At 47.6% G+C, this 13,837-nt stretch overlaps 2 protein-coding genes across 2 annotated transcripts; one reads left to right on the forward strand and one right to left on the reverse strand.

Moving 5' to 3' along the window:
* Positions 1-6,227: 6,227 nt before the first annotated feature.
* PV09_04037 (homogentisate 1,2-dioxygenase) lies at positions 6,228-7,775 on the forward strand (the record flags this gene model as incomplete). The annotated part of the gene is made up of 2 exons (XM_016357320.1): positions 6,228-6,506; positions 6,557-7,775. The coding sequence occupies 2 exons, from the start codon at positions 6,228-6,230 to the stop codon at positions 7,766-7,768; spliced, it is 1,491 nt and encodes a 496-aa protein (XP_016214724.1). The 3' UTR covers positions 7,769-7,775.
* Positions 7,776-7,943: 168 nt separating this feature from the next.
* PV09_04038 (uncharacterized protein) lies at positions 7,944-9,584 on the reverse strand (the record flags this gene model as incomplete). Its single annotated transcript, XM_016357321.1, has 1 exon — positions 7,944-9,584. The coding sequence occupies one exon, from the start codon at positions 9,582-9,584 to the stop codon at positions 7,944-7,946; it is 1,641 nt and encodes a 546-aa protein (XP_016214725.1).
* Between the last annotated feature and the right edge of the window lie 4,253 nt (positions 9,585-13,837).

Here is a 13,837-nt window from a genome sequence, read left to right on the forward strand (position 1 = left end):
GAGTCGTGTTGCTTTCTCACGTGGTGAGACTTCGTCGAACTCTGGACGTTGTTCGACTCAGAGCCAACATTTCGGTCTTGTGGTGCATAGTTTACACCGCTGTGGTTCACCTTCTTCTGATCGACTGATTTATGACCAGTGAACTTCATGTTTGACGGGTTTAATCAATGAAATGGTTTGAGATGGATAGCGAGACTTGGTATGTTGACACTTGAACCAGCTTTCTCTTCTTTTTGTCTTGGTTATTCATGCAACGAGACCTGTCATCCTTAAATACGCGGAAGAAAAAAAAATTCACCGCCATCAGGTGCTGTTGAAAAAACGATGGCCTAACTTACGAGAAGGATCCACCGTTCTACTGGTAAACACGTTTCGCCAATGGGACGTTGAGAAACTCCAACGGCAAAGTTGCTTGGAACTAGAACCAGTGGCGCAGCATCAGCGGATTGATTTTCAGCCACCCGGAACATGCTAAGACGTCATAGCAAATGTCTTTTTTCCCCCTTGGAAGTTCCAAAGCGGAGAGCGGAGAACTGCGAAACGTTCACGTCTCGAGACCACAAGCACGGTACGTCCCTTTTGACAACGGCCGCTGTGAAACATCTGTCTTCAGGCTGATCACTAAAAGTGAACGTGTGAGCTAATCAAGTCGTAATCCCTTGCCACTCGTTCGTAAGAGCTTGATAGTAGAAAGTCGGTCGACATGCCTCCGTGTCGACAAGACCTCGTATACGATCAAAGATAATGTATAAAAAAATTAAGTCGCAAACACTGCTCTGGCTGTTTTGCATGAGCCAATGTCGATCTTGGAAAAAAAAACCCCCGAGCGAAGTCCAGGCAGATTAATGCATAAGTCATTGGAGAAAAGGTATGAACGAGACTCGATTGAGAAAATGGAGATATTTGCACCGTGAAAGCATACGTCGAGAGCCAAATAGAATGAGTTTCTGACTTTGGAATATTCTAAACCACGAAAATGTGCGCTGCCTTTGTATACGAAGTAACAACACGGTGCCTCAATTTTCGTACGCCAATCTTTTCTCCGGATCTGTTCCAATTCCGAATGTGTTATCTTCGTTTGCGAGAGTAGCTGCGACGTGGTCGGACATGAACGCTTCCATGTTTGGTGCGAGGAACGTCAAACCTAATCCAATCGCGGAGAAGGCTATCGTAGTCAAGTACACCGTTTTGAAAGCATGTCCGTAGGCAGACCTCAAAGCCATAGCTCCAGCAGCTATGATTGATTCCGTTGCTCCAGAGCTAGGTCCAAGAGAAGCTGTGGTCCCAGAGGTAATGGCAGTAGTGACTTGAGCAACTGAAGCTGCAGGCAGCCCAGCTTTCAAGAGAGCAGCAGGCACTTCGCTTGGGATCGTAGTCGAGAGTCTGTTGGTCAGGACGGTGCTGTAAATCGCAACCAAGATGGCCGATATGAACGCTCTGATCGTGCCAGCCATGCCACCAGCGATTCCAATTTCTCGCTGATCGTGAACAAGGATGGTCGAATTGGCAAGGCAAATAGTCTCGTTCCATCCGATGAAGAAGCAGCCCATAAACAGCAGCGCGATCGATGTATTCTGGTTGTTGGGTGTAGAGAGAGCCATGCAACCTAGGAAAGTCCCACCAATTAGGAACATTGCCATGCACTGCAGCTTAGTCTTTCCCAGATGTCTACAGACAAAACCTCCGATAACCTGTCCGGTGATGATGGCGATGCCGACGATAGAGCTGACGAGGCCGATCCAGATCAAGTCAGTGCTTCCATACATTGTCGATGTCTGTATTGGCCAGATAATTGCAAACGCATAATACACGCCAGCCCCTATTCCCAAAAGCACGCACGAGGCTACCCATCGTCCGCTTTTGAAAAGGTGCATAGGAAGCAGCGGCTCTTTCAAAGGCGCATATATTTCCCAAAGAATAAACACACACAAAACGGCAGTACCACCGACGATTGAAGTGATCACGGCGGCTGACTTCCACGGATATGCCGATCCGCCCCAGCTGAGACCCATCAGGAACACGACGAAACCAGCGGCAAACAGTACGCTTCCAATGTAATCAAAATGCTTGATCCAGTATAGCTTCGAGTTGATATCTCCTCGGTGTTTCTTCTCGAAGCTTGGTGGGAAGTAGAAAAACGTCCAGAGGGCCAGCGCCACAGCTTGTCCAGCAAGAAGCAGCCAGTAGACGCCTCTCCAGCCAACCTTTGGATACTTCGTGATGAAAGACATTGCAATAGCAGGGCCAAATCCAGATCCTGGGTAGCCGAATGCGTAAAGAACGGCGCCGAACATATATCTGTGCTTCATTGGTACAAGTTCGCCAATGACAAAGTGGAAGGAGAGCTGAGTTGCAGTGGAGATACCGAGAAGGACATTTCCACCTGTCGATCGAATTAGTGCCCCCTCTATCGCGCAGATGCAACATAGCCACACATACCGATCAAGACGGGAATGGTCTTCGCCGTTGCGCAAACAATAGATCCAACAACACCAAAGACTCCACCGCCAATAAAGAAGTATCTTCGACCGAAGATGTCAGAGAGGCGGCCAACGGGCGCCAAGAAGACCGCCAGCACCGTATTGTAAACCAAGGAGATCCAGATATGACGAGAGTCAGGCCCGAGATCCTCGTTGATTTGTGTTAGGATTGGCGCGACGAATCCAAAGGTTGATACAGCGCACCAAAGACCGAAGCCTGTGGCGAAGAGAGATCCAAGGAAGTATTTGCTTCGATAGTAGCCCTTTGGTAGCTGATCCAAGTCGGCTTCGACGCCGATGAAGCTTTCGAACTTGCCAGAGTCTGTGACGACCTGTTCGAGCTCCTTGTGCTCAACCGAAGCATCTTCAATCTGCAAGTTGGAGGACTTTGGATTGGCCATGGGAACAAGACGCGAGAGAATTAGGGATAGAACGACGGAAAAGGGAAGATTTGCACATGGCACCCCCATCTGGGGCTATCTCTTACATGTATTCATTTTTTCCAATTGCCAACTCTGCCTGCTCTTAGGAAGTGGGATACATTATCCGAGCCTGACAGAAATATGCCACGAGGCAATGTTCTTCCGCAACATTACTCCAAAGTTCTCCATTTAGATTTGAGAATTTGCGGGGTACCCCATTGAGTCCCACTCATTCGTACATTAATCTGGGGTGCTACGATATCTGTGTAGCTTGCCAAGACTCCGACAATTGAGTTTGAAGATGGCGGCTTCTGCTGTCCGCTGCGATTCCATTCGTCCCCGGGAGTAATTCATCCTAAGGTTAGCCAGCACGCGAACATGTTCCAAAATAGACAGGGCAAAGGCGAGATCGTTCTGAATAGATGCAGTTTCCTAGTGTCGAGCTTAGATTTTTGGGCTCGAGCGTTTCTTGTAGTTTCTTGGAACCCCGGAATCGAGGCGGTCTTCAGACCGCTAGGATCAGCTGCCGCAGGTCTGGAAGGTCTGGAAATCCGGGCTGCATTTCCGAACCTCGAAGCAATCGGCAAAGAGAGAAGTCAATGATTCGCCATCGGTCCCTCAGATCTTCGAGCATTTTACCTCCAGGTGAGGTGAAACTCCGTGATCTGTCTTCATGATGTAGTCACAACCGACATATGGCCTGTATTCCACATAAAGATATATTGGCTGCGAATGACCCCCATCGGCCAATTGAAACTATACTTATGAAGCAAGATGCACAGCGTAGAATCACTGGCGACGGCTCAGAAAAAAGATCTTGGTGCTTACTTAACTGTCAAACTGTCCTAAACTTGTAAATGGTCCAATCCTGACTCTGTGCTTTGGCAGGTCTCAATTCAGTTCAGAAATAAGTCTAGTCGGTCGAGAGGTAGGTAGTTGCGGTAAATTCTATTCTAATTTCAATGTAGTTTAAGGTGCCTTAATTAATTGTGATGGCAAAGCAGGGTGACAAAGGACAGAAACAAAATCGAACTTCCTCCGTAATCAAGCGTTTTCTTTCCGTGCCCCGACGGCGATTATGTACACCGCTAAGTTTGAAGTATTCGTGATCCTAACTTGCGATGGTCAACCTGCATGCAAACCTTTCATTTCTCCGCAATGCAATTAGTTCCATATGTTAGATAGTCGATGAGGTCGTGGTACAAAGACACATCTAAAAGGCTCAGGGTGACTAGTCAATCCGTTCGTTACTTTCACGACCGGCACATCCTCCTCCCCTGACTCTGGGTCTCTCCATCGCTGCAGCGTCATTGTCGACAAAATACTTGCAATGACAATCCAAACGCTAGCTTCGGCCAAATGTTGGCCAACGCATATCCGTCGTCCAAAGCCAAACTGTCCTTTTGGAAATGGTTCACCCAGCCCTCCTTCTGAGACTGGTGTGAAACGGTCTGGGTTGAAGTCTTCCGGAGAGGAGTATAGACGCTCATCATGGGTCATTGCTCTGGCATTAGCGTATACGTAAGAGCCAGCTGGAATAAAGTACCCGTTATAGAAGTCGTCTTCTAAGCTCCTATGCGGTACCCCAACTGGTGAAACTGGGCACCATCGTAGGGTCTCCTGTACGATGTAGTCAATGTACCGCAATTTCGGTCGATCCGCAAAGGTAGGCAGCCGACCGGGTTCAACGACCTCATCGATATTCTTTTGCGCCTTTGCCTGAACTTCGGGATGCAAGAGCATGTTCAAAACAAAAACTACGAGCGTGCTCCATGTGGTATCTTGACCAGCTGCGTAGACGGCACCAGCCGCTCCCTTGACATCTTCAATCGTCATGTCAGCCACCTCTCCTTTCTCGATCTTGGACTGTCTTTCAGAAAGCAGAGCCTGAATAAGCGACGGATCGGCACTTCCGTTATCGATCTGTTCTTTCACTGCCGCGTATGGGGCGTCGTGGATTTGCCGAATAGCCCATTTCCATTCCCTGGCAAATCTCAAGCTTCGTTCAGGGACAAGCCATGTCGGTAGTTTCGCAATGAACGGAAAGAAATCGACTAGAGTGGCTGCTGGCGCTCCTCCATGGCCTAAAGCATATGAGGCATCGGTAGACATCTTAATATACGGATCCTTATCATCCTCAATACGGATTCCGAAGCCAATTCCCAGTACGATAGCGGTCGCAAAGCGACGCATTAGATTCTCCCAGTTTTCAGGCGCTTTGAGTATGCCCTGAATCAGAACTCGGGCTTCTCGTTCTTGCAACAGGCGGTATTGGACTATGTTGCTCTTCTGAAAAGATTTTTGGAGGACCTTTCGATGCATTCGAAAACGCGGACTCCACCGCAGGAACTGTTCCAATCAGCTGTTTTGCACTACTAGCCACTGCGATAAAACCTACGGTTAATGTTCCACGCCATCCCATTTGCTCGAACAACACGAACCGCGGCCGATCGCAGTAGTTTGCACCTCGCTTGTCCAGCAAGTCCACGGCGGCTTCGACGCTATTGAGCACAACGACTCTTTGGCCTAGGACATTGAAGGATAGAATATCACTATTCATTTCTTTGGACAAGCTTTGGTAGTAGTATTCTGGATTATCAGCCGGAATAATGCGCAAATGGCCAAGTACTGGCTCAGCCGGTGGACCAGGAGGGAAAGGTAGTCCTTTCGACCTGACTTTCAACGAATGCCAGGACGATATTCTCCAAATCGAAAATATTATGACGAGAAGTGCTAAGCTGAAAGAGCCGGGGAATAGTTCGATTAGCCCCATGGTTGTCTAATGAATGCAAGTAGCACAAAAGAATACGAATTCTACAAGACTCGACAGCGATTTTACATGTGTATCGCATCGATTATAAACCACCTATATTTGTTGATACCAAAGACAACTTTAATCTTGTAAACTTTTTGGAAATGACTTCCAGGTGTTTGCCCTGCGGAATATCTCTGCCAAGCATGCCGGATCGGACCCTTCGCATGTGGAGTCGGTTCCTGGACTCATTGACACAGTGGGGCAGATAAGGGCTTAACGATGGAAAGTCCGCTTTGCCGGCCGGCAAGTGCTGAACATGTTTCGATACCAAAAACCAAATTGCCGGTAGAGCTTCTAGATTTATGTCACCTTTTGTTGATTTGTGATATTAGAAATGATTATTTCGCCGCGGGAGAATCCCGTGACTTTGAATTCTTCCTCCTGAGGATCTTCAAATAAGCCTTACTTTATACTCAGAGCCTTCTGCTTTGCCAAAGGAATTGTCTTTCCTGTGAAGTGATCACTTAATCTTCACCTAGTTCCGGACAAATCTTCGCAGGAGCGCGACAGATGGCGACAGCACATTGCTCGTACGCATCCGAGCCGACACAAGATGACCCATATGTCTACCAGTGTGGATTTGGCAACCGATTTGCATCCGAGGCCATACCTTCTGTTCTTCCTCGAGGTCAAAATTGTCCGCAAAAGGTCAAATATGATCTTTACTCGGAACAATTGAACGGCTCTGGTTTCGTCTCACCACGTGCAACAATACAGAATGTTTGGATGTACAGGATACGTCCATCTGTGGCTCACAAAGAAATATCGAAGTCAGAAATGAATACAAAGGTGCCTGGTCTACGATTTAGTCAATTGGCTCACACTAAAATGAGTTTTAGCTTCATGCCTGTTTCTCTCCCTTGAACCCGGAAGTAAATTATGAGCCATCGCAGCAAGCATGGGAACCGTTTCCATTGCCTGAATCTGCCACTAGGGTTGACTTCATTCAAGGTCTAAAAACGATAGGTGGTCAAGGAGACGCTACGTCTAAGTCAGGGATAGCCATTCATGTCTATTCTGCCAATGAATCAATGGGAAGAAAGGCGTTTTGCAATAATGATGGCGACCTTCTCATCTTACCACAGACAGGACGTTTGGACGTCCAGACCGAACTAGGAAAAATGATGGTACGGCCTGGAGAATTGGTTGTCATACAAGCTGGCCTAAGGTTTCGAGTCTCTTTGCCAGATGGCCCATCTCGCGGATATATCCAAGAAATTTTTGGTGCGCACTACGAGCTCCCAGAACTAGGCCCAGTTGGTTCGAACGGACTTGCTCTGCCCCGAGACTTTGAGATGCCAGTAGCCAGCTTCGACATTGATCACAATTACGGGTGGGAGATTGTCTACAAATTGGCTGGAAACCTTTACTCTTGTCAGCAAAATCATACACCCTTTGACGTCGTGGCCTGGCATGGAAACCTGGTGCCGTACAAATACGCAATCGAAAAGTTCATCAATATGGCCAATGTTGAAGTGGACCAAGCCGATCCAACGATCTACTGTGTTCTAACAGCGAAGTCACATACTCCAGGAATATCACTGACTGATTTTTTGGTATTTACAAACAAGTGGATCACCACGCGCGACACCTTCCGGCCACCTTACTATCACAGAAATATGTCGACAGAGATTATGGGCCTGGTTTACGGGAAATATGGTGGAAGTTCCCATGTTCTCGAGCCTGGAGGACTTAGTTATGAGGCACCCTACATGCCTCATGGAGAGACATATGAGACTTGGAAGGACGCAACTACGAAAGATCTAGTTCCAACCCGTATTTGCGAGGGCACACTTGCATTTATGTTCCACATATCAGTGCCTCTACTGTTAACAGAATTCGCAATGACGAGCCCGGAGCGTCACCCTGCGGATGTGAATCAGTGGGATGATGTTCAGGGCCATTTCCTAGAGCATGTGGAAGAAATAAACAAGCAGCTTTTGGCTGCTGGACGCCTACCACTAATATTTGACAACAGACAGAATGTGAGCGAAGTAAATTTGAATGGACATGAGAATGTGAGTGTGGGAATGAGCAATGGGTCGAGTTAAATCAAAGGAAATGACGAAAATTATACTTTAATTACCATGTTAATATTATTGTTCCATTAACTAACATTTTTTAACTATAAAAATTACCATATTCTCAATAAAAGCTTAAAAGATGAGCTCGTTCATAAAAGAAACATATCCCAAACCATTCCAAGTCGACATATAAATATTAATTTCAGATGTCCCATAGCCCATAATGCGCTTCTTGGAGGAAAGCTGTTACTTCAGCGTCAAAAATGTCGTTTGGTATCGTGCCGATGTGGATGCTGGGATCTATCTGGGGAATCGCCCCGAATGGTTCGTTAATTTGAATTATGCCTCTGAAACCCCCTTCTCTATTTGACTCTAAGGTGAGTGCCGGAGCCTGCATATCGTTTGCGCTACCTCTTAACGACTGACAAGTTGTATTTGAGGCCGGTGAGAATCCTCCTGACAGCGGTGTCGCTGCTTGTTGTAGACCTTGTTGCCAATTTTTTGCCATTGGCCACGCGGATTGTAGCCCTGTTATGATGTTCAGGCATCGACTGACCATCTCAGCTGCTTTTCCAGCCATGTGTGGGCAAAGTGAGGGCCATTTCCAGAGATTCAAGGCAAGCGATCCGCACACGTATACTGGTAATACCAAAATAGCAGGATATGCTTGTGGCTCATTACAAGATCGTGTAGAAAAGCATGATTCGATCTGTTCGTACAGCTCTTCAACGTTGGAGAATAACTTAAAAGACACTCCTTCCCAGAAATTGCGAATCGACTCTTCAACGTTTTTGTCAACGATTGATGATTTGATGTCTTCGAGATGCATCCTGCGAACAATTATATTGCTCAGCCTGAGCATCATGACTACAGATAAATAGGCAAGTTCGAAACCGAGGTCTTTCCAAACCCTCAAGTTCCGAATCGACCACTTCTGCTGTGGGGGCAAACATTTTTCAAATTCTGCAAGGTCTTGAACAATTTTCCCATACTCAGAGCTGGGGCTGAGCGGCGAAGGTAGCGGAGTTGAAGATACTCTGGACGGGCCAGCGGCTTTTCTTGCCACTCTACCCCAGAGACTGTGAGCTTGGATAAGTGTCGCGAAAAGTGACCGTTTGGATGAACCAGTCAAAGAAGGGTTAGCAATAGCAGGAACAGTATTTTGAAGAGCAGCTCTCTCCTGTGGAACTACACCAAATAGGAAGTCTAACTCTTCACATGGTAGCAGAGCCGTGATATCGTCAAGAGAAAATGGTGCAGGTGAGTTGTAGCCAGAGTGTAGGTTATCCTGACTTTGAATCATCCAGAAAGTGCGCCGCGCCATCTCGGCATCGATGATTTCTTCCTCCGATGCACCATCCCGCAGCTGATATGTTTCCTCCCTATGCAGCTTTAGCATCGCTGCCATCCTCACAGCAATGCCCATGTGAATCGAGCTTTGTTCTCTTTCTCCATTTCCCCATTCAGCAATTGACAGCAAGAAAAATCCTTGCGTAACCTCTAGGTTTGGTTTATACATCTTTTGAGGAACAAGTTGATGCGCTTGACGCATGAACCAATCTGTTGCTTTGGACTCGCTCCCATATCTCGCAACAAGACATGGAGTGAACCGCGCAGAAAGCGACAAGATACATAAAATGAGAAACTCGTCAACTTCATGGTTTATGATTTTCTCCGAGAATGTTGCCTTTGGAATAAATCCCAGCTGAAAATATGATGTTGTGAAGATCCGACAGGATTCAACGATTTCCTCCTGAGACGGCAGTTCCACAGGTTTCGAGTACTGAGGACTGCTGCAGTCGTTTGGCTCTGTCGGTTCCCGCAGTCTATGTTCAGCAGACATAAGACGATCACGCGGCCCTAATTCATTCGTTTGACTGGGAGATACGAGATGAGAAGCGTTCTTTGTCCGTCCCTGGGATCGCCAGTCACGATCAACGTCGACCTCTCCTCTTTTGGGAAATGTACATTGGTTGGCGGATGCTGAGCCTGCTGCCTTGCAGGCGTCGCAAGGAGGACTCAAAGTGGCGTGAACGCATTTGATACGCAGTCGACGGCAACGACGGCAAGCTACACTTCCTCTCTGACGACGCGCTGGTGTGGATTGCGAGAAATACCTATTTTGTTCACTATCTGGCATTTGGTCATTTCTGGATACGACGCTCAAAAAAGGTACCGGCAAACGTGAAAAGATATGTTGGTGAATGAAACGCAACCGGCAGTTGTTGGAGGTTACATTCGCAGCACGTGAATGTCAATTGGTGATTCAAAACAAAAGATCAATGGTTTGAAGCTGCAGTTCGAAAGCTGATAGGCGAGCATGGATCATTTAGTGAATTGCGTATCGTCCACAGTCATTGTCCTGGTGATCCTCAAGACGAACGGCAAAACAGCCGGCACTTTTGCCGACGGCGCAATAAGGTCGTCGGCAAATATCCGACATTACAAGACATGATCAAAGAACAAACATAATCTTACGTTAAAGCGACCGATAATGGCGCTCTTTCGTTTCTTCGTCTCGCTTGGCTAGTTTTACATTCATTTCAAATATGGTAAGAAAAGAGATGGCAACGAATAAAGAGACTTGCAATTGAAAATAGGCACACAAATTTTGCAAAAGAACTGGACTCGTTTAGTCTAGAAAATTTTTTTTCGAGAAGATTTGGGAGGAAGCAAGGCTCTTTGCGTGGATCGATTTGGCTTATCAAGAAATTCGCGATCAATTCCACTGCGATAAAAATCATCTCGCATTATTCATACGCACTCTTCAAGACCCGTTTAGCCTCATTGATCATTTCCTTGCCTCTCGTCAGCACACCACACAAAGCCAAAATTGAATGCGTGCCGCCTTTTATCTCATATACTGTTACCGGCACTTGCAGATCCTGAAGTTGCTTTGAGAATGAACGTGCTTCTGGGGCGAGTAAATCCTGCTCTGCGATCGCGATCCACGTAGGCGGCAGCTTGCGTAGTTGCTCTGCTGGAGCCAAATTAGGTGAGGCATCCCAGTTTTTCCAGTCCGCTTCGTTTGGCAAATACATCCGACGATACCAGAGCATGCGATCGGGTGTCAGCCATGGAGCATTGCGATTTTGATGCCACATCCCGTCAGTTGTTGCGGTATTGTCGATAACTGGCACGATGAGCAGTTGAAAGCATATTCGAATGTTGAGCTCCTGCACGGCTTTCAAACACAAAACGGCGGCCAGATTCCCACCAGCCGATGTGCCACCAACGGCCAGACGATCCAGGTCTAGATTGAATCGCTCAGCTCCAGGCCCACAAACCCAGCGAAGGGAGTCCAAAGCGTCCTCCACCGCAGCTGGATATGGATTTTCTGGTGCCAGACGATAACCAACCGTGATTACCACACATTGTGCCTCTGAGAGAAATAGTATATAGACTTAGTATCATATACCAACATTTCACCATGCTCTAATTGAAATTTACCTTTGCACATGATGCTGCAGAAGTCTTTGCCATCATCAAGCCCACCAATTGCCCATCCGCCTCCATGAAACCACAATAGGCACGGTAACTTTGTCGCACTATCAATCTCCGGTGCATATATCCGTATTGAATAGTTTTTAAGCTCGATATCCTGAACCAGACCCACGGGTACTGGCTCTGCACCTCCAGGAGGGAGGGAAGGGTTTGTTCGAGAACTACCATCCCAGACTTTCGATTCATCGCGCGGTACATATTGAATGTACCTGTCGTGAAATTCGATATATTCTGGGTCAAGATGGGGACGAAGATCGGCATGTATCGGCTGGAATATTATTCTTTCTTCTTGGAGCATATTGGTTCGGCGCAATAGCTCTGTAAAAGATTTGATTACTTGAGGACGCAAAACAAGAGCATGGATTTTAGGACAAATGCAGCAAATATGATTGACGGTTTAACGTCTTCTGTGCGCATCCCAAGCCCGTAGACTCTATTTGTGTGCAGACGACATCGCCTGCAGTTGGTTTTGAAGTTCACCATCTAGTGCCAAAAATCCTCAAACAATGCTTGAAAACTTTCTAGAGCGCAGAGAGTTTGATAAAAATCCGTATGCCATCGTAGAATCCGGCAGCAGATAAGTTCCTCATTCCGGACATGATGTTTCCGCCGTAATCGGTGCCGATCTAGTAGTTTACCGGCAACAAACAGGCATATGCGGAACAAGAAGTCTAAAAGCCCGGCAATCAGCTCCAGATAACCAAGCTATCCAAGCCCGTAGTTTCATGATCAGCAATTACCTTGTGCCTCAATATGATAGGCCAAATTGGATTGACGGTGGATTGCGGATAGACCTATGCGCCTCCAAACTGCTCGTGAAAGTATGTCGCTATCTGGTCTACCAAGCCTTTCAGTCTTGCTGTCCGTCTGTTATCTGGTTGAAGCAGTTAAGATGAAGTGAAGGATCAGAACGCATAACTACTTGCCGGTGCCCTTGTATGAGATTTCGTGTCTTGGAGTCCTACAAACTTCGCACGTCCATTTCACTACTTCTAGTCGCCAGCTGAAGAGACCATGGCAATTCATGACCAGAACTCGAGCCAAGATGGCAGTATCGATGTCGAGAAGACCGGCGTCACAGCAACCCAAACTCCATGCGTGGGTGTCGGTCAGGTCACCGAACTTTCCGCATGGAGGCGATTGTTGTTCTCTGGCATAGAACATCGCGGTGTCGAACCCGTTCCGGTGGAAGAACGACTCGACAAACGCGGCATCAGCCTGTTCACTCTGTGGTGGAGTATCGGTCTTACCCTTCTCGCGTAGGTCAGCCTCTTCAGGATGTTCATCCCTTTTGCTAACGTACGAAAGCGTCACTACCGGACTCGTTGGCACCCTTTACGACGGACTGAGTCTCCAAGCAGCAAGTTTGACTATCCTGTTCTTTACCTTGTTGGCCGCCATACCCCCGGCTGCTTTGGGCACTCTGGGACCACAGACTGGAATGCGCCAGATTGTCCAGTCTCGATATTCGTTTGGGCTTTACGCCGTCACCGTTGTTGCGCTTTTCAACTTGGCAAATACAACTGGCTGGTGTATCATTAGCGCTATCGTCGCTGGAGAAACACTGTCTGCAGTCAGCGGAGGTGGTCTGAGTTGGGATCTAGGCATCGTTGTCATCACTGTGATTTCTCTTGTCATTGCTTTCTTGGGCTACAGAGTTGTACATCAATATGAAAGATGGTGCTGGATCCCTGCTCTTATTGCCATCGTCATCACAGTGGGTTGCGGTGGCCATCTGCTTCGGGAGCAGGCACCTACAGAGCCAGCCACGGCTTCGAGCGTACTTACGTTTGCTTGCACAATAACCTCATTCACTCTTACTTGGTCGTGCATGGCTTCAGATTTTGCTGTTTACACTCATTCTAGTATCTCAAAGTAAGTCATGAACCATCTACTAGTCCTGCGAGCATTTCCGCTGACTTTGGACCAGGACTCGAGTGTTTCTCTATATTTATGGAGGCTTAACTCTACCTACAATTCCTCTGATGGTGCTCGGTGCCGCCATTGGCGGTGCCATTCCTTCCGTTCCAGACCTGGCTGCTGCCTTCGACGCAGGATCGACTGGTGGCGCAATGCTTGAGATGCTCAAGCCTGCTGGAGGATTTGGCAAGTTTGTTGCTGTGATTCTTGCATTTACTCTGGTGGGGAACTTGTCCGGGACCGTGTACTCCATCTCAATTCAGTTTCAAGTGCTCCTACCGCTCTTCGCACGCATTCCTCGATGGTTCTTCTCAATCTTCGTCTCTGCCGTCATAATCGCCGCGGCGATTCCCGTCAGCAAAAATCTAGCGACTGCTCTGGAGAATTTTCTGGCCTTGATCGCTTACTGGGGTGCTGTCTACGTTGCCGTTGTCTCCACGGAACATCTAGTCTTTCGCAAAACCGCGGCAGCGTACGATCCGGCCATTTGGAACGATGGTAGTAAACTCCCTCTCGGTGTCGCCGCATTTCTGTCGGTTGCTCTGCCTTTCGGAATCATCGTACCTTCGATGGCAGTGACATGGTACACAGGTCCAATCGCAAAGATCACGGGTGACATAGGCTTTGAACTGGGCGGTGTTTTAGCTTTCTTGCTTTACCTGCCCCTGCGGA

Source organism: Verruconis gallopava, assembly GCF_000836295.1.
Source record: "Verruconis gallopava strain CBS 43764 unplaced genomic scaffold supercont1.11, whole genome shotgun sequence".
In the NCBI taxonomy this organism is placed as follows: Eukaryota; Fungi; Ascomycota; class Dothideomycetes; order Venturiales; family Sympoventuriaceae; genus Verruconis; species Verruconis gallopava.